The 26782-nt window shown below is 42.9% G+C and overlaps 2 protein-coding genes across 2 annotated transcripts; one reads left to right on the top strand and one right to left on the bottom strand.

Annotated features, from left to right (window-relative positions):
* Window positions 1-2052: 2052 nt before the first annotated feature.
* Window positions 2053-11057, top strand: LOC129858349 (syntaxin-5-like). The gene is made up of 11 exons (XM_055927516.1): window positions 2053-2161; window positions 2692-2946; window positions 7231-7301; window positions 7618-7673; window positions 7782-7852; window positions 8066-8182; window positions 8304-8360; window positions 8469-8547; window positions 8684-8790; window positions 8868-8989; window positions 9192-11057. Exons 2-11 carry the CDS (start codon window positions 2884-2886, stop codon window positions 9349-9351), a joined length of 903 nt encoding a protein of 300 aa, XP_055783491.1. The 5' UTR covers window positions 2053-2161; window positions 2692-2883; the 3' UTR covers window positions 9352-11057.
* A 101-nt stretch (window positions 11058-11158) lies between these two features.
* On the bottom strand, window positions 11159-12901 carry LOC129858350 (protein RD3-like). The gene is made up of 3 exons (XM_055927517.1): window positions 12790-12901; window positions 11798-12102; window positions 11159-11604 (listed from the first exon to the last, which is right to left on the bottom strand). Exons 1-3 carry the CDS (start codon window positions 12892-12894, stop codon window positions 11235-11237), a joined length of 780 nt encoding a protein of 259 aa, XP_055783492.1. The 5' UTR covers window positions 12895-12901; the 3' UTR covers window positions 11159-11234.
* Window positions 12902-26782: the final 13881 nt, after the last annotated feature.

The raw sequence follows: 26782 nt of genomic DNA, 5'->3' as shown, positions 1-26782 counted from the left end.
TCTGTCACCAACCAAGGAGGGCCTACAGCAGCATCTAGATATTCTGCCCATATTCAGCCAGACTTGCCCTGACAGTAAATCTCAGTTAGACAAAAATAATGGTGTTCCAAAAAAGGTCCAGTCACCAGGACCACAAATACAAATTCCATCTAGAAACCGTTGCCCTAGAGCACACAAAAAACTCTACATACTTCAGCCTAAACATCAGCGCCACAGGTAACTTCAACAAAGCTGTGAACAAGCTGAGAGACAAGGCAAGAAGGTCCTTCTATGCCATCAAAAGGAACATAAAATTCGACATACCAACTAGGATCTGGCCAAAAATACTTGAATCAGTTAAATAACCCATTGCCCTTTACTTCCAAACCTCCTGCCAAATTTATGACCATATTAGAGACACACATTTCCCTCAGATTACACAGATCCACAAAAAAATCGTTTAAAAAAATCACTTTTTGATGAACTCCCATATCTACTGGGTGAAATACCACAGTGTGCCATCACAGCAGCAAGATGTGTGACCTGTTGCCACAAGAAAAGGTCAAACAGTGAAGAACAAATACCATTATAAATACAACCCATATTTATCTTTATTTATTTTCCCTTTCGTACTTTAACTATTTGCACTGTATATATACATAATATGACATTTGAAATGTCTTTATTCTTTTGGAACTTCTGTGAGAGTAATGTTTACTGCTAAAAAAATGTGTTCTTCACTTTTGTTTATTACCTACTTCACTTGCTTTGGCAATGTTAACATATGTTTCCCATGCCAATAAAGCCCTTGAATTGAACAATTGAATTGAATTGAGAGAGAGAGAGAGAGAGAGAGAGAGAGAGAGAGAGAGAGAGAGAGAGAGAGAGAGAGAGAGAGAGAGAGAGAGAGAGAGAGAGAGAGAGAGAGAGAGAGAGAGAGAGAGAGAGAGAGAGAGAGAGAGAGAGAGAGAGAGAGAGAGAGAGAGAGAGAGAGAGAGAGAGAGAGAGAGAGAGAGAGAGAGAGAGAGGAGAGAGAGAGAGAGAGAGAGAGAGAGAGAGAGAGAGAGAGAGAGAGAGAGAGAGAGAGAGAGAGAGAGCAATGTGCGTGTGTTGACTATGGCCAGCCATGTCTCTCTCTGACAGGAAAATTAATGTTGTTTAAAGTCCCCTGTGACGCATGAAAAAACAAGCTGTTATCTGTTACGGAAACATGCATCTCTGTGGTGCTTTGATAATTCTTTATCATTTCAGACAACATAGAAGCCATTGAAAGATTTATGGCAATGGCATCAATTTGAGACATTGTAAAATGTGAATGCCCTCAAATGCACAGATATTGTTAATTTATGCATTATCAGAGAACATATGTTGTTTTTTCACAGACGTGGTGTTCAGGTGGAAAGAGAACAGTCTATAGGAGGACCGATTGAGTGGGAATAGAAAGGTGAGAATTGAAGATCGGGAGAAGATAGGTGAGGGCATAGTTGTGGTCTGAACATGCCAGCTCTTGTTGAGGTAAGGATGTGGGAGCCAGTAGGTATAGAATGAGATCTGAGCAAGTCCTGGATGTTATCTCTCTACCTGTATTCGTGTGTGTAGCTTAACTTCGCTCTGTCTCTCTACCTCCCTTTCCCTCTCACATTCTGGAGTTTGGTAATCACGGTTATCTCCACTATACTCTAAAGCAGGTTAGCGTTTTTGGTTATGAATCTTGTTCTGGAGGCAGCTCTGCAGAGTTGTCAGTAGCTGGCACAGTCACAAAGTATAACCACACTGCTAACCCAAATGCCTAAAAAATTTTTTTTCGTGAATGTTTACAATATAACCAATTTTGACTTTGCAGCTGACCTATGTAATGGGAAATCGCTTATTTCTGCCTCCAGGACAATACTCGTGACAATAAACATCAACCTTCTACTCTGTATGCGCTTCACTATCCACGCATAATTGAATACAGTCCAGTTGATTTTAATGCTGCACAAGTTGACATATATGTTAGAAAACATAAGATATGGCGACATCTGGTGGTATGTGGTGACTCCTTTCTCTAATATATCTAATTTAAACAGTGGTGGACGTGGCAATGACGTCAGGATCCGGAAATGACCCGGATTCAAACTTTCAGTCCCGGCTTTGTAAAAACATCGAACGATCTGTGAATTCTTGTGGAATTTTGCTAATAGTAAGTTGAAACTGATCACGTTTATCGAGGGAACCTAGATATATATACACATCTGATTGACGTGGTGATGAGAGAGTTTTCTTTATTCAAACAAAACATTCAAGCCACGTCTTTAGGGTTAGCTAAAAATCAGCTGTGATGGAGTCGGCTCTTTAAAACTAGCTAACGTTAGTTAGTCAACGGTAGCTTGGCATAACTAAATAGCTCAGTATCTAAGAACATTTAAATGACAACAGATATCTAGCTAGTTAGAATTTTATATTTCATCACTGTCAGATAAGCTGTCTGGTAGCATTTCGTTTCAGTTTGTGTTGCCGTGGTAATGATGGCTTTGCTAACATTAGCTTACTTGTTACTAACTAGACACATAAATGGGGGTGGGGGCTTGATTGCAAAAAAAATGGCCAAGCTCCGATTTGTTGGGGGAACTGAGACAACGTATTGGTAGCTAGTTAGGTAGCCCGGGGCACGACAACTTAGCAAACTGTAATTTTAATTAATTTGGTTATGTTACTCCTATCATATTACAGATACATTGAGAATGCCTGTGTGCATCATTGGACACGGATTGACGCCTTGCAGTTAGGAGTTGACATCAGGAGGTGTAGTGACTGTTTCCACGGAGCACGGACCGGTCTATAGTACACTACCGAGATCTTTCAAACGTCAGACCCTTTCTCCTTGGCGTGCCCAGTGCAGGCTGGTGATATACATTCGGCAGGATGACGTGCAGGGATCGAACCAACGAGTTCCAGTCCGCCTGCAAATCCCTACAGAGCAGACAGGTATGTAGGTATGGGAGAGGCAGTGGCGATTTTAGCATGTAAATCTTGGTGGGGCAAACATTTTGGGGGGGATGCAGGCCAGCAAAGCCACAACACTAAACAATACATTTATTGCACTCTAACGGTGACAAACGGTGCCCACAAACTGTTCGGGCCTACATAATTAAAAATAAAACATTCTTCACCTTTATTTAACCAGGTAGACCAGTTGAGAACAAGTTCTCATTTACAACTGCGACCTGCCAAGATAAAGCAAAGCAGTGCGACACAAACAACAGTTACACATGGAATAAACAAATGTACAGTCAATAACACAATAGAAAAGTCTATATACAGTCTGTGCAAATGAGGTAAGATTAGGGAGGTAAGGCAATAAATAGGCCATGGTGGGGAAGTAATTACAGTATAGCAATTCAACACTGGAGTGATAGATGTGCAGAAGATGAATGTGCAAGTAGAGATGGTGGGGTGCAAAGGAGAAGAAAAAATAACAATATGAGGTAGTTGGATGGGCTATGTACAGGTGCAATGCTCTGTAAGCTGCTCTAACAGCTGATTCTTAAAGTTAGTGAGGGAGATATGAGTCTCCAGCTTAAGTGATTATTTTTTTTGCAATTCGTTCCAGTCATTGGCAGCAGAGAACTGGAAGGAAAGGTGGCCAAAGGAGGAATTTGCTTTGGGGGTGACCAGTGAAATATACCTGCTGGAGCACTTGCTCCGGGTGGGTGCTGCTATGGTGACCAGTGAGCTAAGGCGGGGCTTTACCTAGCAAAGATTTATAGTTGACCTTGAGCCAGTGGGTTTGGCGACGAATATGAAGCGAAGGCCAGCCAACAAGAGCATACAGGTCACAGTGGTGGGTAGTATATGGGGCTTTGGTGACAAAACGGATGGCACTGTGATAGACTGCATCCAATTTGCTGAGTAGTGTTGGAGGCTATTTTGTAAATGACATCGCCGAAGTCAAGGATCAATAGAATAGTCAGTTTTACAAGGGTGTGTTTGGCAGCATGAGTGAAGGAGGCTTTATTGCGAAATAGGAAGCCGATTCTAGATTTAATTTTGGATTGGAGATGCTTAAAGTGAGTCTGGAAGGAGAGTTTACATTCTAACCAGACACCTAGGTATTTGTAGTTGTTTACATATTCTAAGTCAGAACCGTCCAAAGTAGTGATGCTGGACGGGCGTGCGGGTGCGGGCAGCGATCGTTTGAAGAGCATGCATTTAGTTTTACTTGCATTTAAGAGCAGTTGGAGGCCACGGAAGGAGTGTTGTATGGCATTGAAGCTCGTCTGGAGGTTAGTTAACACGGTGTCCAGAGAAGGGCCAGAAGTATACAGAATGGTGTCGTCTGCGTAGAAGTGGATCAGAGAATCACCAGCAGCAAGAGCAACATCTTTGATGTATTCAGAGAAAAGAGTTGGCCCGAGAATTGCACCCTGTGGCACCCCCATAGACTGCCAGAGGTCCGGACAACAGGCCCTCCGATTTGACACACTGAACTCTGTCTGAGAAGTAGTTGGTGAACCAGGTGAGGCAGTCATTTGAGAAACCAAGGCTGTTGAGTCTGCCGATAAGAATGTGGTCATTGACAGTCGAAAGCCTTGGCCAGGTCGATGAAGATGGCTGCACAGTACTGTCTTTTATCGATGGCGGTTATGATATCATTTAGGACCTTGAGCGTGGCTGAGGTGCACCCATGACCAGCTCGGAAACCAGATTGCATAGCGAAGAAGGTACGGTGGGATTCGAAATGGTCGGTGATCTGTTTGTTAACATTGCTTTCGAAGACCTTAGAAAGGCAGGGTAGGATAGATATAGGTCTGTAACAGTTTGGGTCTAGAGTGTCTCCCCGTTTGAAGTGGGGGATGACCGCGGCAGCTTTCCAATATTTGGGGATCGCAGATGATACGAAAGAGAGGTTGAACAGACTAGTAATAGGGGTTGCAACAATTGCGGCGCATAATTTTAGAACGAGGGGTCCAGATTGTCTAGCCCAGCTGATTTGTACGCGTCCAGATTTTGCCGCTCTTTCAGAACATCAGCTATCTGGATTTGGGTGAAGGAGAAATGGGGGAGGCTTGGGCAAGTTGCTGTGGAGGGTGCAGGGCTTTTGACCTGGGTAGGGGTAGCCAGGTGGAAAGCATGGCCAGCTGTAGAAAAATGCTTATTGAAATTCTCAATTATTGTGGATTTATCAGTGGTGACAGTGTTTCCTAGCCTCAGTGCAGTGGGCAGCTGGGAGGAGGTGCTCTTATTCTCCATGGACTTTAGTGTTCCAGAACTTTTTTGGAATTTGTGCTACAGGATGCAAATTTCTGTTTGAAAAAACTAGCCTTTGCTTTCCTAACTGCCTGTGTATTTTGGTTCCTAACTTTGCTGAAAAGTTGCATATCGTGGGGGCTATTCGATGCAAATGCAGAACGCCACAAGATGTTTTTGTGCTGGTCAAGGGCAGTCAGGTCTGGAGATAACCAAGGGCTATATCTGTTCCTTGTTCTAATATTGGGACATAAAGCTGTCACAACACCTTACCACTGCTACAGTTCATTCAGCCTCATTTACTGCCTTTAAAAAAAACATAGCTGATAATGCTGACTTGCTTAAACAAATGTGGTTTCTACTGGCAATTGAGATGTGCAAACTATGGCAATAGGGGACGACAAGTGGATATGAGGCAAGCTATAATTTCGATGAAGACATTAATGAGCGAGAGACGACGGATGTAGTCAATATAACTCTTTGTTCAGCACTTTTGAAATGTACAGCGACAGAATTCAGAACATGGACCGCTCTTACATATAAACAGACAATGAAAGCTCTTACAATATTCGATGATTACATTTCTCTTAAATTGTTTTTTGGCAAACAGGCACACACCGGCTGCGAACGATGTGTTTACAATACCGCGTTGGTGAAAATAGACCAAATTGTTAGGGTGAGGCACATGTGCTACTAACAGCTTACTACACAATATTCACTTAGTATTACTTTATTAGCTACAGAATACATATCTCTCTGGCATCCTACATCATTTATGAAGCAGCGTAAGTCATTTTTGGACTCACGTTGTTCTGATGTGCTTGAACAGAAAAGTGGCGCGGCGGTCCTTCGTGGGCAAATTTTGTCATCAAAGAGAAAGATGCCGGATTTGCAATTCCGAGTTGAATGACCGTTCAAAACGTGTTTTTCCCTGAGTTCCCAGTTGTCTTGAACTCAGTTAGCCACTGATTCCTTCCCAAACCACTCATTGTTGAATTTGCGACTTCCAACTTGTCTAATGTTTGTGTAATGTTTATGTCCAATGGCCGATGAGCACCGAGACGTTATATCTCTAATTTCTCTTCATATGACAAGGATGGAAAAGGATTTGATTGTTGACTTGATTCATGGTGACGACTGCTAGCTAAGATTTTGAAAGTATGATGTTGACAGTCCAATCAAAGCTACTGTAGATTTAAAGATGTCATTCTATCTGTGGCAAATGACCTTGAGCCTTCTTGGATGGGCACTTCTTTTTTCTATTTGTTACTTTTACCCCTTTTTCTCACCAATTTTGTGGTATCTAATTGGTAGTTAGTCTTGTCTCATCGCTGCAACTCCCGTACGGACTTGAGAGACAGGCGGAGATCGAGAGCCATACATCCTCCGAAACCCAGTCAAGCCGCACTGCTTCTTGACACAATGCCTGCTTAGCCCGGAAGCCAGCCACACCAACGTGTCGGAGGAAACGCAGTACTCCTGGCGACCGTGTCAGCGTGCATTGCGCCCGGCCCGCCACGAGTTGCTAGAGCACGATGGGACAAGAACATCCCTGCCGGCCAAACACTCCCCTAACCTGGACGATGCTGGGACAATTGTGCGCCGCCCCAAGGGTCTACCGGTCGTGGCTGGGTGAGACAGAGACTGGACTCGAACCAGGATTTCTAGTGGCACAGCTAGCACTGCGATGCAGTGCCTTAGACCACTGCGCCACTCGGGAGGCCGGATGGGCACTTCTAATATAACTCTAATCTTAGAATTGGCGATGACGTACTGTTCCATGAGTGACACTTTTTTTTTACCTAAAAATGCAGGGCTGAAAACAGTTGGGGCTCTGCACTAAATGACGGGTCGCCACTGGGGAGAGGCAAGGGCAGTGATGTTGAAATAGCCATCTGATAAAGGCCGGGGGATACTAAACAACCTATGGGAGATAGAGGAACCTATTCATTCCCCCTCTTGTAATCTGTCACAGATGATGTGTCTCTTTTAATCCCTCTTTGTCATTCTTTCTCTCTGCAGAATGGTGTTCAGCACACCAAGCCAGCCCTCAGTGCTCTCAAGCAACGCAGTGACTTCACCCTCATGGCCAAGTGAGTCCCACTGCCAGCCAACTTGCTCACGTTACACAGTTAATCCACTCAGGGGTGTAGTTGGCACCTGTGTCTGATTTGAAGTTTGGTAAATAGCCACTTGTTGCTGTTAGTTTCTCCATGGCGTTTTGATCATATTGTAGATCTGCATGATCTCTTTGGAATGCAGGCTGTTCTTTTCTGTTGTCTTATCATTTTACCGAAGGACATACTTTACATTCTGCGTATGTACATGCGCTAGCAGTTTCTTTTCACTGTATTCATGTTTAGGCCTATCACTGTGATACCAATCTTGTGTTGTTTTGAACCCCTCCAGGAGAATAGGGAAGGACTTGAGTAATACATTTGCTAAACTAGAGAAACTCACCATATGTAAGTATATGTCAATATTTCTGTTTCAATATTTATGTGACAAATAGCTATTTGGAAAAACTCTGCGTTTTTCTATAGTTCTGGATATGTCTGTTTTGACCTTTTCAGTGGCTAAAAGAAGATCTCTATTTGATGACAAGGCAGTGGAGATTGAAGAGTTAACCTACATCATCAAGCAGGTGAGATTTGTTTTTGTTTGAATTGACACCAATACAGGAAAAGCTGTCGGCTGTTTCTCGTTATGAACTATAAATCGCAAACACGATGACCAGTCAGTCAGGTGGAATCTCTATGCAAGTGACAGACCTAGCTGTTTTAGTGGGCGCAGTCTGTGTTACACTGCTGTGCCCTGTTTGACTCCCTCCGCCTGTCTCCCACTATTCCCCTCGCAGGACATTAACAGCCTGAACAAGCAGATAGCCCAGCTGCAGGATCTGATCCGTTCACGTGGAGCGCCCAGTGGCAGACACATCCAGACCCATTCCAACACCATCGTCGTCTCCCTGCAGGTCTGACTGCCAGTGCCTCTCTACTGCATTATGTAACTGATGTGGATGAGTAAAATGATGTAGCCATATGAAACCTGAGGCTTTATAAAATCAACAACTCCTTGTTTTTGTTTTGTTGCAGTCCAAACTGGCGTCTATGTCCAATGACTTCAAGTCGGTTCTAGAAGTAAGAACAGAGGTAAGATTCACTGGAACTTTCTGTCACTCTGGAACTTTCTGTCATTAAACCTCAAGAATCCTCATAATTGTAGGTTGCCTATAACGTTCTCATTTTCTCTTTTTCTAGAACCTGAAGCAGCAGAAGAACAGGAGAGAACAGTTCTCTCAGCGTCCTGTCTCTTCTCCTCTCCACGCCAACAACTTCAGTAAGAAAACACACCACGTTTACCTCACCTTCAGCCTCTAATTCCTATACCAGATCAAATGTCTCTGTGAATTCCAATCACAGAAGTTTCTTTTCTCTTCCTTCTAACTGACTATCGTTTCTCTCTCCTCTGCCAGAGAGTTCAGTGTTGATGCAGGATGAGTCAAGGAGTATGGGGGCTGAGGTCGCCATCAACATGGACAACCAGTCTAACCCTCTACAGCTCCAGCTCATTGATGATCAGGTACAAACACTTTATTATCACCTGTATTGTGTGTGTGCGTCGTTGTGTTAGTATAATGTTGTGTCTCTGTGGTGCAGGACTCGTACATCCAGAGCCGTGCAGACACCATGCAGAACATTGAGAGCACCATCGTAGAGCTGGGCTCTATCTTCCAGCAGCTGGCTCACATGGTGAAGGAGCAGGAGGAGACGGTACAGAGGTGAGGGAGGGGGAGGAGAGCAGTATGATGGGGAACAAGGTTGATGAGGGAAAGAGGAGTTGAGGGAGAAAGAGATGTGGAGGGGAGGAGGAGGGGAGAAAGAGATGTGGTGTAGAGGGGAGGAGGAGGGGAGAAACTTTGAGATGCTCGAGCACAACCCGGAGTGTCTCTCAAGCCCTGTGTGTCTTCCTCTCCCATGTAGGATTGATGCTAACGTGGAGGACACTCAGCTCAACGTGGACATGGCTCACACGGAGATCCTCAAGTACTTCCAGTCTGTGTCCTCCAACCGCTGGCTCATGGTCAAGATCTTCCTCGTCCTCATCGTGTTCTTCATCGTCTTTGTGGTCTTCCTCGCCTGAGCATGGAGAAATGATAGATAAAGAAGTGGAGGTTGAAAAGTTCATTGTCTTTTGACAGGTTGCGTCACTCCTATGAAACGGTAGTCCCTTGACCAATAGTTCAGACGGAGTCATGCTATCTGACATAAGACAATGGGAAAGGTTGGGCTGAGACGAGGGGTTGCCACAGCAACAGGACAATGGGACAGGTGGAGTGTTATTGAACGGTTTGGGACTTGAGGTCCAGCAGCCCAAGAAATGATAGTAATCTGCTGCCTAAAGCCCTGGAGAGCGTTTCTGGACCCTAGCAGATCTATTCTGTTCCTACAGACATTGATGAAATACCCCTAATGAAAAGGATATGCTATCGGAACACGCTTTGTATAGTATAAACAGAATACTTGTCATTCTGTTCTTTGTTACTTTAGAGAATAATTCATCTTAAACATTTAATCAAAAATGGCTTATTTAATGGTTTGATTCTGCAAACCTAGTTTTGTTTCTTGGTAGATTTTCTTTTACCCCTCATGTAGCTTATTGTTGAGTTGTTGTAAGATAGGGTGTAATCAACTTTCTCTCTGACATGAGGGCCAACACAACAGACTGGAGTTTTCTTGAATTGTAATCATTTCTTTCGATTTTAGTTTTATTAATGAGAGACTTGAACAATTCTCCCTCACTATCATTCACGCCACGCATGACTGGAAACTATTGTTGGTTTACTTTCTCTTTTTCTTTCAATGTTTCTTATTTGCCAAAAGGGTACTTTCAGTTTCAAAGAAATGTGACAAGACACCTGTGGTCTAAGCTGTTTTATGGCGTACAGGATTAAAGGTGGTTTAAACTGAAGAGGACATTCCCTTCATAGCCCCAATCATAAACACAATGTGACGAGTCAGACCTGAACAGTTTGTAACAAGTTACTTAATACTGTTATTGCAGATCTAACAGTTTAGATTGCCTGGTTTACCTGCCAGCAAGTCAGCTGGGGTAAGTCTGAATACTGTTGCCAATGGCTGCATCCCAAATGGCACTCTATTTCCTATATAGTGCACTACTTTAAACAGAGCCAAATGGCCCTGGACAAAAGTAGTACACTAAATAGGAAATGGGTTGCTATTTGGGACCCTAATTAACAGGTTGTTATAACATCTGTTATAAACATGTAGAGCTGAAAGTACACTAGTGAAGTCTCTCTACCAAACTTCCCTGCAACTTGTGCGTTTGGACCTCACTGCTTTATTGGGGACTGTCCTATTCATCTTCTCTCATTCTTACTGAGGACAGATGTTTATGTACATGCTATTATTTAATGACCAACCAGAACTTTTTTAATAAGAAAACACTCCCATTTCTTCCCTCTTTTTTTGCTAAATGCCTGGACTTCTACAGTGTGTAAAGTGAAAATACTGCTAATGTATTGGATAGAAGTGCATATTAAAAAAGAACAATGGGGAAGTTGTGCAAAGGACTAATTCTTTACTGAGTAAGAGGATTATAGAATATTGATATAATGAATTGTTATAGAGTAACCATGCCAACCAAAGGACTGGAACTAAGCTATGCAGTAGTAATGGCCCCACAGTAATCCACACACAAACTAATTTATTATCAAGGATCTGTTGGAAAATAAGACCTGTATTTTCTAGTTCATTTTACATGCATTTCAAGTGTTAACGCATTCGGAAAATGTAATTCACAATAAAAAAACGAAATAGTGTTGTATATCTGCTGGCTAAGCTTGCAATTCTACTCTTGTATATGTAACTGCATTATGTCTAAACAGTCAGTGGAAATCTGCTGAGGTGTGAGCTGTCCTCATGTTGCATTTCATCTTGACCTTCTCCCCTATCAATCTCTCATCTCCTATTCTCTTTCTCCATCCCTCCCTCCCGCTCTCTCCCTCAGCCAAGTGCACTCTGTTCGATGGGGGTGATATCAGGCATGCTCATGCTCCTCCCCTTCCTGGCCGCTCTCGCCACGTTTGCTGCTCCCTCCTGCTGCTCCACCTCGTCCTCTTCGTACCAGCTCGACTCCTCCTGCAGGTTGCCACGTGACCCGCCCAGGCCCCCACCCCTGAAGGGAGCGGGGCGGAACTTGGAGCGGAAGGATACAAAGGAGAGGCTCTTGCTGCGTTGTTTGTCCCAGCCGGCTGACCTCATCCTCATCTCCTCGTTCTCCTCTTCTCCCTCCACACAGTCACGTAGAACCGTGCGGAACAGACGAGCCACCTCGTGAACCTCCGGCTCAATCTCCGTCACCAGATTCCTGAACCTGGGGTAGAGGGCAAAGGTCAAAAATGAGTTTGCGTGATACTGACAAAGGGTTAAGGTGGCACCAAGTTCACTTTGGAGACATCAGAACCTGTTGAGAATGATCATGAATCCATTTCCATGATCTACCTGAGACATTCACGATATGTGTTGTGTACATACACCTCTGACACGGATAAGGTACTAAATCCCACCTAACAATGACAGGGCCACACTGAGACGGTGGCACCCTGGCACACAGGTCCTGCAGTTCTATCAGGTCTCGGGGGGTCAGCTCGTAGGGTTGGTGGGTGGGGGCAGTGGCCAGCCAGCTGTAGTCAGCGGAGGAAGAGCTGCGCCGGCGCCGGCCCTCTTTTGTCACCCTTTCCAGGCGGATACGTTCGGTGCGCTTCACCATGGCACCCAGCTCCAGCATCAGGGTGTTGGTGACTAGTTCTTCTGCCGTACGCTGTCCAGGCACTTTCGGCTCCAGAGAAAACACTGCTGACCAGGGGAACATCTAGGGAGGGATAGAATTCAATTCAACTTGATTTATTCCAGATGGGCAATTATTGTGAGAGGAGGAGAGAGGAATCAGCCATGGGGATGGGACCAATACAAGTTATTGAAACTGTTTTCATGCTGAAAGCTCATGCTATTAATTTAAACACACTTAAAGTAAATGTTGTAATGTATCTTAATTGTTCAACTTTTGTTTAATTTTGTTTTTAAATCTTAATAAAATAATTGCTTCATTAGGTAGACAAACATGCCTGGGGATGTTACTTGATTGATAGAACTGTAAATACAGGTAATTAGATTCACTGATTCTTTTCTGCTTTAGGTGACCTTCCTTTTTCACAACACAATGTAAAAGTTAATTTACCTGTAGTCAAACAAAAGCTTGATAGCTTACCTTTTACAAAAGTCAATTATTGAATAGTCTCCTTGTTGGTTAGAAATCCTCTTATCAAGATACAGACAATGCCTTCATTTCACAGTATACTTTTTTTGTTGTTTCTGTTGTCTTTGTTGTGCAGCTGCTAAAAAGAAAATGTCAAAAACTTTCACTCCTACACACCACTAACTGACCACCTTGCTACCTCGAAGGTCCGTGGCAGATAGGTATGTGTTCGTTCGTGATTGACAATGAATGTAATCCTGTATTAATATACAGAGTGATTGACAGGTCTTTTACCGGACTAACCTCATAAGCACACCTGGAGGTGTTGCTAGATGTGTCAGTCTGTACATATCCAGTCAGCCAACTAGAGCAGCGTAGCAGCAGGGGGTACCAGCAAGCATCTGTCATCTGTGAATCAAAACAGAGACACTGGACCTAAAATAAACAGTAAAATACTAACAATATCCTCAGTGATGACAATGAGCATTTTCATGGAAGGAGGACATAGGCCTACCATTTCATCACTCATCTGTGGCATTTAGACAGCACTCCAGAATGTTTTTGCTCAGATAATGGGCTAGAATAATGGCTATGCTTGGATGCTGGTTGGTAAAGGAATGGTGTAGGTTTTGTCAATGATACTTGCATTTGATGAAGTTGCAATTGTAAACTTCAGATAGATTTGTTTAGAAACCCTAGACCTATATTAGGCTGAGTGTGACATTGGCAAGTCATTTCTGCTCTTCCTGGAAGACCAAGGCTCATACAGTGCGTTCGGAAAGTATTCAGACAAATCCAAATCAAATGTTATTGGTCACATACACATGCTTAGCAGATGGTATTGCGGGTGTAGCGAAATGCTTGTGCTTCTAGCTCCGACAGTGCAGTAATATCTTACAATTTATATCTAACAAATTACACAACATACACACAAATCTGGGTTGGAATGAATTAAGACTATATACATATGGACGAGCGAGGTCAGAGCGGAACGGACTTAGTTCCATTAGAATAGTATAGAATACAATATATACATATGAGATGAGTAATGCAAGATATGTAAACATTAAGTGAATGAGATACCGTAGATTAGTATAGAAAACAGTATATACATATACAACCTCTAATGGCTGTGTAGCAGTCTGATGACCTTGAGATAGAAGCTGTTTTTAAGTCTCTCGGTCCCAGCTTTAATGCACCTGTACTGACCTCGCCTTCTTGGACGATAGCGAGGTGAACAGGCAGTGGCTCGGGTGGTTGATGTCCTTGATTATCTTTTTGGCCTCCCTGTGACATCGGGTGCTGTAGGTGTCCTGGAGGGTGGGTAGTTTTCCCCCGGTAATGCATTGAGCAGACCGCACCATTCTCTGGAGAGCCTTGCGGTTGCGGGCGGTGCAGCTGCCGTACCAGGTAGGGATACAGCCCGACAGAATGCTTCAATTGTGCTTCTGTAAACGTTTGTGAGGGTTTTAGGTGACAAGCCAAATTTCTTTAGCCTCTTGAGGTTCTGTTGCACCTTTCAGAGACTTGTCCCGAAGCCACTCCTGCATTGTCTTGGCTGTGTGCTTATGGTCATTGTCCTTTTGGAAGGTGACCCTTTGCCCCAGTCTGAGGTCCTGAGCATTCTGGAGCAGGTTTTCATCAAGGATCTCTCTGTACTTTGCTCTGTTCATCTTTCCCTCGATCCTGACTAGTCTCCCAGTCCATGCCGCTGAAAAACATCCTACAGCATGATGCTGCCGGCACCATGCTTCACAGTAGGGATGGTGCAAGGTTTCCTCCAGACGTGACACTTGGCATTCAGACCAAAGAGTTCAATCTTGTTTTCATCAAACCAGATAATCTTGTTTCTCATGGTCTGAGAGTCCTTTAGGTGCCTTTTGACGAACTCCAAGAGAGCTGTCATGTGCCTTTTACTGAGGAGTGGCTTCCGTCTGGCCACTCTACCATAAAGGCCTGATTGGTAGAGTGCTACAGAGATGGTTGTCCTTCTTGAAGTTTCTCCCATCTCCACAGAGGAACTCTAGAACTCTGTCAGAGTGACTATCGGGTTCTTGGTCACCTCCCTGACCAAGGTCCTTCTCCCCCGACTGCTCACTTTGGTAGGGTGGCTAGCTCTAGGAAGAGTCTTGGTGGTTCCAAACTTCTTCCATTTATCAATGGTGGAGGCCACTGTGTTCTTGGGGACCTTCAAGGCTGCAGAAATGTTTAGATCTGTGCCTCGACACCATCCTGTCTCGGAGCTCTACAGACATTATGGGATATTTGTGTGTAGATTGATGAGGGGGGAAAAATGTAATACATTTTAGAATAAGGCTGTATCTTAACCAAATGTTGAAAAAGGGAAGGGATCTGAACACTTCCAGAATACACTGTATAAGACAACTGTCTCATTAGTGACAGCAATAGTAACATCAACAACTATATTTAGATCGTAATCATTGTCCTAATAACTCATACTAATAACGCCGATGCTGTTCCAGGTATCGTCGTCTGGATTTGAGCGTAATCTGAGATTAGGTCTATACATGAGGTAAAGCCGCCTCAATGCTGAGTGAAGTGGAAACCCAGCGGGGTTAGAGAAGTAACCACGTCTTCAGACTACCCCATATAGACAGAGAGAGAGAAAGAGAGCAAGAGAGAGAGAGAGAAAAAAGAGTGAAAGAGAGAGAGAGAGAAATTTGGAGAGAGGAGAGAAAAAGAGGGAGAGAGAAAGAGAGAGAGATGGCTGGTGGGTGAGATTGCTGTAGCCTACTAATGAGAGAGACAGTTGGATGGGTGGGTGGATGTGGGTAGTCACTCAGATGGCTTATAATGGATGACACACTCATGTTATGTAATCTGAACATAAGCGTTATAGTCCGAACATAATACTCCGGGGCATTATAATCATCTTTCAGATGCTTGTGTTTTCATATACAATGTAAAAAACAATGGGTTGTCCTTGACATTGGCAATGTCGGCAATTTCTCAATTTGTATCTGTTTCACAAACTAGTCAGTTGGCCTAATGTGACAATATGGACATAACATGGACAGAATTTGTATCCAGAGAAAAAATTATCTTCCTATTTTTTTAAAATGATTGTAATTTCTGCAATGATTGATAATGGAATAACTTGTTGTCTCAGGCTAAAGAAAAGCTAAAGTTCCCCTTTTGAAAAGCTTTCTCTTAGATACCTACTGCAGCCCTCATACTTCACATACAACATCCATTCTGCCAGTCACATTCTGTTAAAGGTCTCCAAAGCACACACATCCCTGGGTTGCTCCTCTTTTCAGTTCGCTGCAGCTAGCGAATGGAACGAGTTGCAAAAAAACCTCAAACTGAACAGTTTTATCTCCATCTCTTCGTTCAAAGACTCAATCATGGACATTCTTACTGACAGTTGTGGCTACTTTGTGCGAAGCTTCCAGAAAAGAGACATTCAATTCTACAACCACCTAAAAGGAAGCGATTCCCAAACCTTCAACAACAAAGCCATCACCTACAGAGAGATTAACCTACAGAAGAGTCCCCTAAGCAAGCTGGTCCTGGGGCTCTGTTCACAAACACAAGGCCCCAGAGAGCTCCAGGACAGCAACACAATAAGACCCAACCAAATCATGAGAACACAAAAATATAATTACTTGACACATTGGAAAAAATTAACCAACAGAGCAAACTGGAATGCTATTTGGCCCAAAATAAAGAGTACACAGTGGCAGAATACCTGACCACTGTGACTGACCAAACTTAAGGAAAACTCTGACTAACTGTTCCTAGGCCGTCATTGAAAATAAGAATTTGTTCTTAACTGACTTGCCTAGCTAAATAAAGGTTAAACACTAAATAAAAATGTACAAACTCAGTGAGCATAGCCTTGCTATTGAGAGAGGCCGCCGTAGGCAGAACTGGCTCTCAAAAGAAGACAAATGTATTACCATATTAGAGACACATATTTCCCTCAGATTACAGACCCACAAAGAATTTGAAAACAAATCAAATTTCTGTTAGGTGAAATACCAGTGTGCCATCACAGCAGCAAGATTTGTGACCTGTTGCAAAGGGCAACCAGTGAAGAACAAACACCATTGTAAATACAACCCATATTTATGTTTATTTATGTTATGTTTTGTACTTAACTCTTTGCATATCATTACAAATTCCTTTGAAACTTTTGTGAGTGTAATGTTCATTTCTGATTGTTTATTTCACCTTTGTTTATTATCCATTTCACTTGCTTTGGCAATGTAAACATGTGTTTCCCATGCCAATAAAGCCCTTTGAATTGAATTGTTCTCTACCTTGCCTTTGTGCTGTTGTCTGTGCCCAATAATGTTTGTACCGTGTTTTGTGCTGCTACCATGTTGGGTTTCTACCATGTTGTTGTCATGTGGTGTTGCTACCATGCTGTGTTGTTGACATGCTATGTTGTCTTAGGTGTTACTTTGTCTCTCTTCTCCTGATGTATGTTTTGTCCTTTATTTTTAAACCCCGTCCCCGCAGGAGGCCTTTTGGTAGGCCGTCATTGTAAATACGAATTTGTTCTTAACTAGTTAAGTAAAGCCTAGTTAAGTTAAGCCTAGTTAAGTAAAGGTTAAATAAATACATTTAAAAAATATGTTTAATCATAGAGAATCGCTAGGTGTCATCAAAGAGGCCTTCCTAAGTTCCCCATCTCTTCTGGCCATACCTCACCGACCCCCTCTCATGGCAAATCGTTTTCTTGTTGGCTTGTCAGGCGGCACGAGACTCGCGGGTTTTAGCATGCAGTTGTTGAAATGAAATGCTAACAAATGCTAACAAAATATTTACATTAAACTTGTATTCCAACACATGTGAAGGAACAAATCGAAGTGTATCATAAGTTGTCGCGTTGGAGCATTTGGATTTCACATCAATATAAACAGGATTGCGACATAAATGGTAAGTCATCATAGCGAGCTAGCTGGCTAACGGCTAGTCTGGTTTGGCTAATTCAACTAGTTAGTTACATTGCTTGCATAATAATGCCTGTGTAGAATTGTCAATACTGGCTAGCCGTCTTTACGCCACTCTGCTGTGATTACATTTCTATCTAAAGTAAAGACAAGTTGATTCAAAACGAGTTAGCTTATTTGAATATTCAAAACAATGCCATTGCGTGTTGCATGATGTGTTCTTTCAGTGAATCAAACAGACAACAATATTGTCTTCCTTCACTTTCCTGATTTCATTCAAGTTGTTGAAGACGAGTGACAATCCTGGCAAGAAACCGATTCGAAATATATGTCTGTCTTGCTGGTTTGAGCAACGTTGCCACAGCTGTCTCCTAAGCACATAATTATTTATTGTCAAACAGTACTTCCTAGGAAGGGCCACATCATGGTCCTTTCAGTTTCAGCAACTCTGTTTCTATGATTAGCTGTAGCTAAATACTATTAAGATTTTCAGAACGTTGAGCTGTGAATTGCACTATAGCCTCTACCTAGTATGTAGTAAGGTTTAAAAGCAGCATGCGACCAGGCCAACTTTACGTTCTAACCACAATGTGATTGTTGTCACAGTAGAGAGACTGAAACAATAGTATTGCAGTGCCAGCCATACATTGCCATTCTCAACGCTATCACTGTCAGTGCAGGTGACTGTCATGTCATCATTGTGTAGGATTCTACCATAATTTTAAATAAAGAATAATCCCTAGTTTACAATTGGCTCATTCATCCCCCTCTCCCCTGTAACTATTCCCCAGGTCGTTGCTGCAAATGAGAACGTGTTCTCAGTCAACTTACCTGGTAAAATAACGGATAAAAAAAAAAATAAAAAAAAATAAGAATTTGTTCTTAACTGACTTGCCTAGTTAAATAAACATCATGTCTGACCTGCTGTCAGTTCAGTTCAAACCAGCGTCCTTTATTTATTTGGCGTTTCGTTGACTCATTCTTTACAGACAAACTGTACGTAAACAATGACATAACATTGAGCAATGACAACCAAGAAATTCTCTCTCTTGAAGGACCTGCCTCCTGCTCTCGCTCTCTCTCTTTCCCAAATGGCATCATATTCCCTATATAGTCTAGACGTTTTGGGCCCCCTGGTCAGAAGTATTGCACTACATAGGGAATAGGATGCCATTGAGACGCAGACTATCCGTTTGTAGCCTGAGGCGCAGGGTGCATAGCTACACGCCTTTGCATGGAGGGACTTGATTGAGCCATGATGGGTTCGGTTAGATCATGATCTTCAATCAGGATTTTCTTCATTCCTCGGCTCAAACCGTCTCTGTGTATCTCATTGCCTCTGTGTTATTGTCATGGCTATAAACCAGAGGAGCTGGCCAACCCGTAGGCTATTGCAAAAGTGAAAACATGCGCACAGTGTTACAGGAAATGTGTTGTGTAGACAAACAAATAGAAGACTAAACATTCAAATAAGATGTATTTGAATCAGGCCACTTTTCAGGAAGCATATCCCTGAAGGAGGCGGTCTGTGCTGGTGGAAACTGACAAGTTCTGTCTCCTAGGAAAACACTGAGTCACACTCCCCAGTCCCCACAGCTCTACTGTAAAAAGGAGATCTAGCCTTGGTTACACGGTTCAAACTAAGGTAAGCTCCATGATAGACTGAAGCATGTTCAGACTGAGACACACTTTCTTTTTCTTCTTTATACAATTTCTTATTTATCTCTATCTACTTCTTTTTCTTCTACTTTATTGAAGTCACTGTGTGTTTCTATTCCAGCCTTAACTTCCTGGGGCATATTGTCTTACCAGATTGGTTCTCCAGTGTACCAACCCTGGTGTCTGAGAGATCTACCCTGATCGGGAGGAGATGAGCTGGGCAGAGGAGGACTGGACGGTGGGCCTGTCTGGCCGGGCCCTGCAGAAGGTCAAGGAGCTGCAGGTCCAGCAGGAGAGGCTGAACAGAGAGAGACAGCAGAAACAGCTGCAGCTGGACAGCACACAGACCTCACTCAACAAACAGACTGTCAAGGTACTGTACGAACAAGTCAAAGTTAGGCAGAGAAAGTTGTCACCTGAGTTAGGTTATGATTACAGTAGAGATATAAGAGATTGAGCTGTAAGAAGAACAATAGCAATGCAGCACTTTGCTCAGCTGGTTTAATACTAATTTAACATGCTTCTCCTCTCATTCTTTCCTTATGCTGTGAAAACCCTTTTGCTTTAGTCATGTTTGTCATTAGTAGCCTAAACACCAGTCTGTTGTTGCTTTTATCCAATTGCTATGTTGTCATGCCAAGATGGTGAAAGTAGAAACAGACTGGCACCCAGACTGGTGTCTGTATACTACTTGTATGTCAGGAAGTAAATAGAATTTCTCCTGGTATTCTTTAAATTGTTATTTCCTGGTATTATTGAGTTGTCTATCCTCTGTCTGCCCTTCTCTCTCCTCTCCAGTATGAGGAGGTGCGCGGGGAGCTGCAGTGTGTACAGAGGGAGTTACAGGGGGCTCGTGAGGAGGTGCAGGCAGATGTGTGTGTGCGGGAGCGTCTCTCTCAGGATCTCCAAGTGAAACAGGCCCAGGTGTGTTCACTGGAGGGACAGCTGGGCTCGGCACGAACCCTCACACACACCCTCGAAAAGGAGGTCAAAAGGTTAGTAGCAGCAGCTACGTGTGTGTGTGTGTGTGTTTGTAGGGAAGTGGAACATGTCTCGGAATGTTTGAGATTAAGAACTGCTGAGTGGCATACATTTTTTATTATGTTTATATGCACAGAAGGAGGGTGTGTGTATGTGCGCGCAGTTCAAAGGTTGGCTTTAAAACATATTTCTGTCCTTTGTTTCCCATGTTCTCTCTCTCTCTCGCAGGTTGGAGGCAGAGCTAGAGAAGTTACAGAACACTAACAGCTCTGGAGATTCCATGTTGTTTTCCACCCCATGCTGGAGTATGACATCGCCATGGGACCACAATGGTAAAGCACTCTACTCACTCTCTTGATGTCCTCCCGCTCTCTCTTGGTATCTTCCTTCTATTTTCTCCCATGGCACTCCTAGTCTTCTCTCCCTTTGGTCCTGGTCTCAGGCTGTGAAAGACAGGAGAGCTCTTTCTTAGCTGAGTGAGTGTGGCTGAGTATCTGAACTATGTGTGTTGTATCCCTGTAGGTGGGAGACAGGAGGAAAGGCAGGGACACAGAGGCGAGGGGGACAATAAAGCACCACACGTCAGAGTGAGTTCAATACCTAAAACTGAGGCCTTCTCAGCCACACATGTTCTGAACACGCTGTATTCTCTCTCATCCTACCATATGGGTTCACAGTGCTATAACCCAGTGCTGGAGCTGCACTTTTCATCCCTCCCTATTTTTTTCCTCACACTTTCAGCAACAGCTCAAATTCTCTGAACCTGGATTCTCACCCACGCCTATGTTCCCACAACAACAAGCCAAGGGCACGCCCCACCAGCGCCTGTCACACCAATCAGACTCCTCCACTCCCTCAGCTATGTTTCCGTGGGAACGAGAAGACCCAAAGCCTTCCACCAGGGGACGACCAGCTCCTCCTCCTCCTCTCCCCTCCAGCGATGTCATCAGACGAGGCCAGGAAGCTGGGGATTTTGGGATGGTGGAGGACTTCAGGAGAGAGACAGACAGTATGTGTCACTTTCTCACCACACCACTCTGTGTTATCACTTGTTGACAGATTATGGATGTGCTCTGATGTCAAACTCCACTCCAAACACCTTGGTTTATCATAGTGTCACAACAGTACAGGCTGATCATAGGCCAGTAGTGCTGAGCAATTCACTAACATTTTGATACATTTTTTTTATATAACTAATTGACCGATGTGGGTTCAATTATTTGAATGCCATTTCATTATTTTTTTTCCTGTTAGCTCAATGTGCAGTTTCTCTAGAAATAAATCAGATCAAGTCCAAACTGTGCGATGTAAAGTGTATTCGGAAAGTATTCAAACCACTTTACTTTTTCAATATTTTGTTACATTACAGCCTTATTCTAAAATGTATTTAATTGTATTTTTTCCTCATCAATCTACACACAATACCCCATAAGGACAAAGCAAGTATTCAGACCCTTTACTCAGTACTTTGTTGAAGCACCTTTGGTAGCGATTAAAGCCTTGAGACTTCTTGGGTATTTGGGGAGTTACTCACATTCTTCTCTGCAGATCCTCTCAAGCTCTGTCAGGTTGGATGGGAAGTGTCGCTGCACAGCTTTTTTCAGGTTTCTCCAGAGATGTTTGATTTGGTTCAAGTCTGGACTCTGGCTGGGCCACTCAAGGACATTAAGACTTGTCCCAAAGCCACTCACTCCTGCATGGTCCTGGCTTTGTGCTAAGGGTCGTTGTCCTTTTGGAAGGTGACCCTTTGCCCCAGTCTGAGTTCCTGAGTGCTCTGGAGCAGGTTTTCATCAAGGATCTCTCTGTACTTTGCTCCGTTCATCTTCCCCTCGATCCTGACTAGTCTGCCAGTCCCTGCAAAACATCCCCCAGCATGATGCTGCTGTCCTTCACCGGACCTCCAAAGCTGCAGAACATTTTTTTACCCTTCCCCAGATCTGTGCCTCGACACAATCCTGTCTTGGAGCTCTGCAGACAATTCCTTTGCCCTCGTGGCTTGGTTTCTGCTCTGACATACACTGTCAATTGTGGGGCCTTATATAGACAGGTGTGTTCTTTTCAAAATCATGTCCAATCAATTGAATTTACCACAGGTGGACTCCAATCAAGTGGTAGAAACATCTCAAGGATAATCAATGGAAACAGGATGCACCAGAGCTCAATTTCTAGTATTATAGCAAATGGTTTGAGTACTTATGTAAATAAGGTATTTCTGTTTTTTCATTTGAAAAAAAATCTAAAAACCTGTTTGTGCTTTGTCATTATGGGGTATTGTGTGTCGATTGAGGAAATATTTTATTTAATCCATTTTAGAGTAAGGCTGTAACGTAACAAAATGTGGAAAAAGTCAAGGGGTCTGAGTACTTTCCGAGTACACTGTAGTAGCGAGGCCATTATTCTACATCAGTGGTATTCAAAATCAGGGTCGAGGGGCAACTGCAGTGGAGTCGTCAAACTGTACAATAATAATAATGGGGGAACAAAATGTAAGAGTACAGATTATTGTATGGGGCAATATACACATGTTTTTGAGAAGGCTAATTTGAAAGATGCAGTTTTATTGTGTAAATGTATTTATTGGTTTCTTTTCATTTTGATGAGATAAAAATGCAATAGATTTAAGTTTATTTGTTGATGTAAAAATCGAAATTCAGATTTTAATGTTGTCGTTAGATTTAGGGTGTGGTGGGGTCACAAGAAATTCTTGGGGGAAAATGGTGTCCATGCTCAAAAAGTTAAAATACCACTGTTTTACATAGTTTAGTGCAGGAAACGTGGTAATTAACTACAATGATCATAATCCGTGTCGCGCCTACTTGTCCGGTCTGTGTTTCGATTACAGCTGCAACGAGAAGAGATGGAAAAATGTGCGATCGACAGGTATAGCAGTTTCTTTGAGGTATCTAGCTGAAAATACATGATCTAAGTGATTGCTAGTTGTTATTCAGCAGTCATAAAAGTATGCCTTATTTACTTTGAAGAACTTCTGAAATGGTGACAAAAAAAAAATATATATACACAACCGTTCAAAAGTTTGGGGTCACTTAGAAATGCCCTTGTTTTTGAAAGAAAGAAAAAAAAGTCAATTTAAAATAACATCAAATTGATCAGAAATACAGTGTAGATGTTGTAAATGACTATTGTGGCTGGAAACTACTCATTAAAAAAAATATGAATATCTACAGAGGTCCATTATCAGCAATCATCACTCCTGTGTTCCAATGGCACGTTGTGTTAGCTAATCCAAGTTTATCATTTTAAAAAGCTAATTGATCATTAGAAAACCCTTTTGCAATTATGTTAGCACAGCTGAAAACTGTTGTTCTTATTAAAGAATCAATAAAACTTGCCTTTAGACAAGTTGATTATCAGCATTTGTGGGTTTGATTACAGGCCCAAAATTGGCAGAAACAAAGAACTTTCTTCTGAAACTCGTCAGTCTATTCTTGTTCTGACAAATGAAGGATATTCCATGTGAGAAATTGCCAAGAAACTGAAGATCTCGTACAACGCTGTATACTATTCCCTTCACAGAACAGCACAAACTGTCTCTAACCAGAATAGAAAGAGGAGTGGGAGGCCCCGGTGCACAACTGAGCAAGAGGACAAGTACATTAGATTGTCTAATTTGAGAAACAGACGCCTCACAAGTCCTCAACTGGCAGCTTAATTAAATAGTACCCGCAAAACACCAGTCTCAATGTCAACAGTGAAGAGGCGACTCCTGGATGCTGGCCTTCTAGGCATATCTCAGACTGGCCAATAAAAAGAAAAGATTAAGATGGGCAAAAGAACACAGTCACTGGACAGAGAAAAACTCTGCCTAGAAGGCCAGCATCCCGGAGTCGCCTCTTCAATGTTGATGTTGAGACTGGTGTTTTGCGGGTACTATTTAACTATGATAAACTTGGATTAGCTAACGTAACGTGCCATTGGAACACAGGAGTGATGGTTGCTGATAATGGGCCTCTACGCCAATGTAGATATTCCATAAAAAAAAACGTTTCCAGCTACAATAGAAATGTCCTTGTTGTAAATTACTAAGTGACCCCAAACTTTTGAACAGTAGTGTATATATAAAAAACTCAACCAAAACGGTACCGAATTCAAAAAGCACTAATTGCTCAGTACTAGAGGCCATATTTGATCAATTCTAATGTGTCTGGTCTCATCTCTAGTATTTCCAAGAATCAGAGGATTTGTTTTCCGTTAGTAGGCCAATAATACGGTTGAAGTCGGAAGTTTACATAAACCTTAGCCAAATACAATTAAACTCCGTTTTTCACAATTCCTGACATTTAATCCTAGTAAACATTCCCTGTCTTAGGTCAGTTAGGATCACCACTTTATTTTAAGAATGTGAAATGTCAGAATAATAGTAGAGAGAATTATTTATTTCAGTTTTTATTTCTTTCATCACATTCCCAGTGGGAAGTTTACATACAGTCAATTAGTATTTGGTAACATTGCCTTTAAATTGTTTAACTTGGGTCAAACGTTTCACGTAGCCTTCCACAAGCTTCCCACAATAAGTTGGGTGAATTTTGGCCCATTCCTCCTGACAGAGCTGGTGTAATTGAGTCAGGTTTGTAGGCCTCCTTGCTTGCACACGCTTTTTCAGTTCTGCTCACAAATTTTCTATAGGATTGAGGTCAGGGCTTTGTGATGGCCACTCTAATACCTTGACTTTGTTGTCCTTAAGCTATTTTGCCACAACTTTGGAAGTATGCTTGGGGTCATTGTCCATTTGCGACCAAGCTTTAACTTCCTGACTGATGTCTTGAGATGTTGCTTCAATATATCCACATAATTTTACTTTTTCATGATGCCATCTATTTTGTGAAGTGCACCAGTCCCTCCTGCAGCAAAGCACCCCCACAACATGATGCTGCCACCCCCGTGCTTGGCGGTTGGGATGGTGTTCTTCGGCTTGCAAGTGTCCCCCTTTTTCCTCCAAACATAACAATGGTCATTATGGCCAAACAGTTCTAATTCTGTTTCATCAGACCAGTGGACATTTCTCCTAAAAGTACGATCTTGCAGTTGCAAACCGTAGTCTGGCTTTTTTATGGCGGTTTTGGAACAGTGGCTTCTAACTTGCTGAGCGACCTTTCAGGTTATGTCGATGTAACGGATGTGAAATGGCTAGCTAGTTAGCGGCATTTCAATCAGTTACGTCACTTGCTCTGAGACTTAAGTAGTGTTGCCCCTTGCTTTGCAAGGGCCGTGGCTTTTGTGGAGCGATGGGTAACGCTGCTTCGTGGGTGACTGTTGTCGATGTGTGCAGAGGGTCCCTGGTTCGCGCCCGTGTCGGGGCGAGGGGACGGTTTAAAGTTATACTGTTACATTGATGCTGTTGACCCGGATCACTGGTTGCTGCGGGGGAAAAAAGGAGGAGGTTGAAAGGGGGGTGAGTGTAACGGATGTGAAATGGCTAGCTAGTTAGCGGCATTTCAATCAGTTACGTCACTTGCTCTGAGACTTAAGTAGTGTTGCCCCTTGCTTTGCAAGGGCCGTGGCTTTTGTGGAGCGATGGGTAACGCTGCTTCGTGGGTGACTGTTGTCGATGTGTGCAGAGGGTCCCTGGTTCGCGCCCGTGTCGGGGCGAGGGGACGGTTTAAAGTTATACTGTTACATCGATATAGGACTCGTTTTTACTGTGGATATAGATACTTTTGTACCTGTTTCCTCCAGCATCTTCACAAGGTCCTTTGATATTGCACTTTTCGCACCAAAGTACGTTCATCTCTAGGAGACGGAACGCGTCTCCTTCCTGAGAGGTATGACGTCTGCGTGGTCCCATGGTGTTTATACTTGCGTTCTATTCTTTGTACCGTTGATCGTAGTATCTTCAGGCTTGTGCAGGTCTCCAATGTTTTTGAGGTTTTGGCTGATTTCTTTTGATTTTCCCATCATGTTTCTCATGATGTATTTGTTTCCATTAGACGGCCAATAATATATGGGTTGTATTTGTTTCCATTAGATGGCCAATAATATATGGGTTGTATTTGTTTTTCGAGTGCTGGCTGGAGCAGGAAGGATGCAGTAAAAATTAAATCAGTTAAAACTGCTAGCTTCCTTTGACAGCAGGAGGGGCAGAGAGAGAGGCAATGTTTACTTTAGGTGTGAGTCAGACAGTGTGTAATCAGAGACATCAGGGAGTGTGTTTAGCCCCCCCCCCCCCCCCCCATTGTCTTCCCTGCTGGTCGGTAGACGCTGGCTGCAGTAATGGGCTTTGTGTCATCCTGTATGGCTCCAGACACATTGAATTACTAGCCTTTCAGCACAGACACTGCGTTCCTCAACAGAGGAGACAAGACTGTTCAAATGTACTTTGAAATGAGCTCAAAATGGATTTCACATGACTTGGAATCTGTTGAAATTGTGGAACTCAAAACTAGAGTAAAGGGTATTGGGGAAACAGAGCTGATAGTGCCTTGACAGTTGACTGACTCCCATTAGTCATTCTGGATGGATTGTCCTACTTTCACAATAATCAATAGTCGCCACAGCTACAGTGTTAATCCGTGTGTTAGTCGTTCTGACAATCAATCTGACAGCTATCTGATAAATCAGTCACTTCCTTGTTTACATTCTAAACATGTTACAGCAAAACACTAGGTATCGACTATGAATCCCAAACACCCTCTCAACTTATATTAATTCACAACCCTTTGTTGACATGAAATGTGTAAGAAAGTCAGTCACATTGCCTAAATGCCAAAGCAAACGGG

This window comes from Salvelinus fontinalis, chromosome 6 (genome assembly GCF_029448725.1).
Source record: "Salvelinus fontinalis isolate EN_2023a chromosome 6, ASM2944872v1, whole genome shotgun sequence".
Lineage (NCBI taxonomy): Eukaryota > Metazoa > Chordata > Actinopteri > Salmoniformes > Salmonidae > Salvelinus > Salvelinus fontinalis.
This window is presented reverse-complemented; position numbering and strand designations above follow the sequence as displayed.

What these genes read in the sequence shown, in the direction of transcription:
- LOC129858349 (XM_055927516.1), top strand. Translation starts at nt 2,884, where the DNA reads ATGACGTGCAGGGATCGAACCAACGAGTTCCAGTCCGCCTGCAAATCC. An exon ending in AATCCCTACAGAGCAGACAG is followed by an intron (nt 2,947 to 7,230) that starts GTATGTAGGTAT and finishes TTCTCTCTGCAG; the next exon opens with AATGGTGTTCAGCACACCAA. An exon ending in TCTCCACGCCAACAACTTCA is followed by an intron (nt 8,548 to 8,683) that starts GTAAGAAAACAC and finishes CTCCTCTGCCAG; the next exon opens with AGAGTTCAGTGTTGATGCAG.
- LOC129858350 (XM_055927517.1), bottom strand. Translation starts at nt 12,894, where the DNA reads ATGACAGATGCTTGCTGGTACCCCCTGCTGCTACGCTGCTCTAGTTGG. An exon ending in CCTCCAGGTGTGCTTATGAG is followed by an intron (nt 12,103 to 12,789) that starts GTTAGTCCGGTA and finishes ATCCCTCCCTAG; the next exon opens with ATGTTCCCCTGGTCAGCAGT. An exon ending in TGTGGCCCTGTCATTGTTAG is followed by an intron (nt 11,605 to 11,797) that starts GTGGGATTTAGT and finishes CCTCTACCCCAG; the next exon opens with GTTCAGGAATCTGGTGACGG.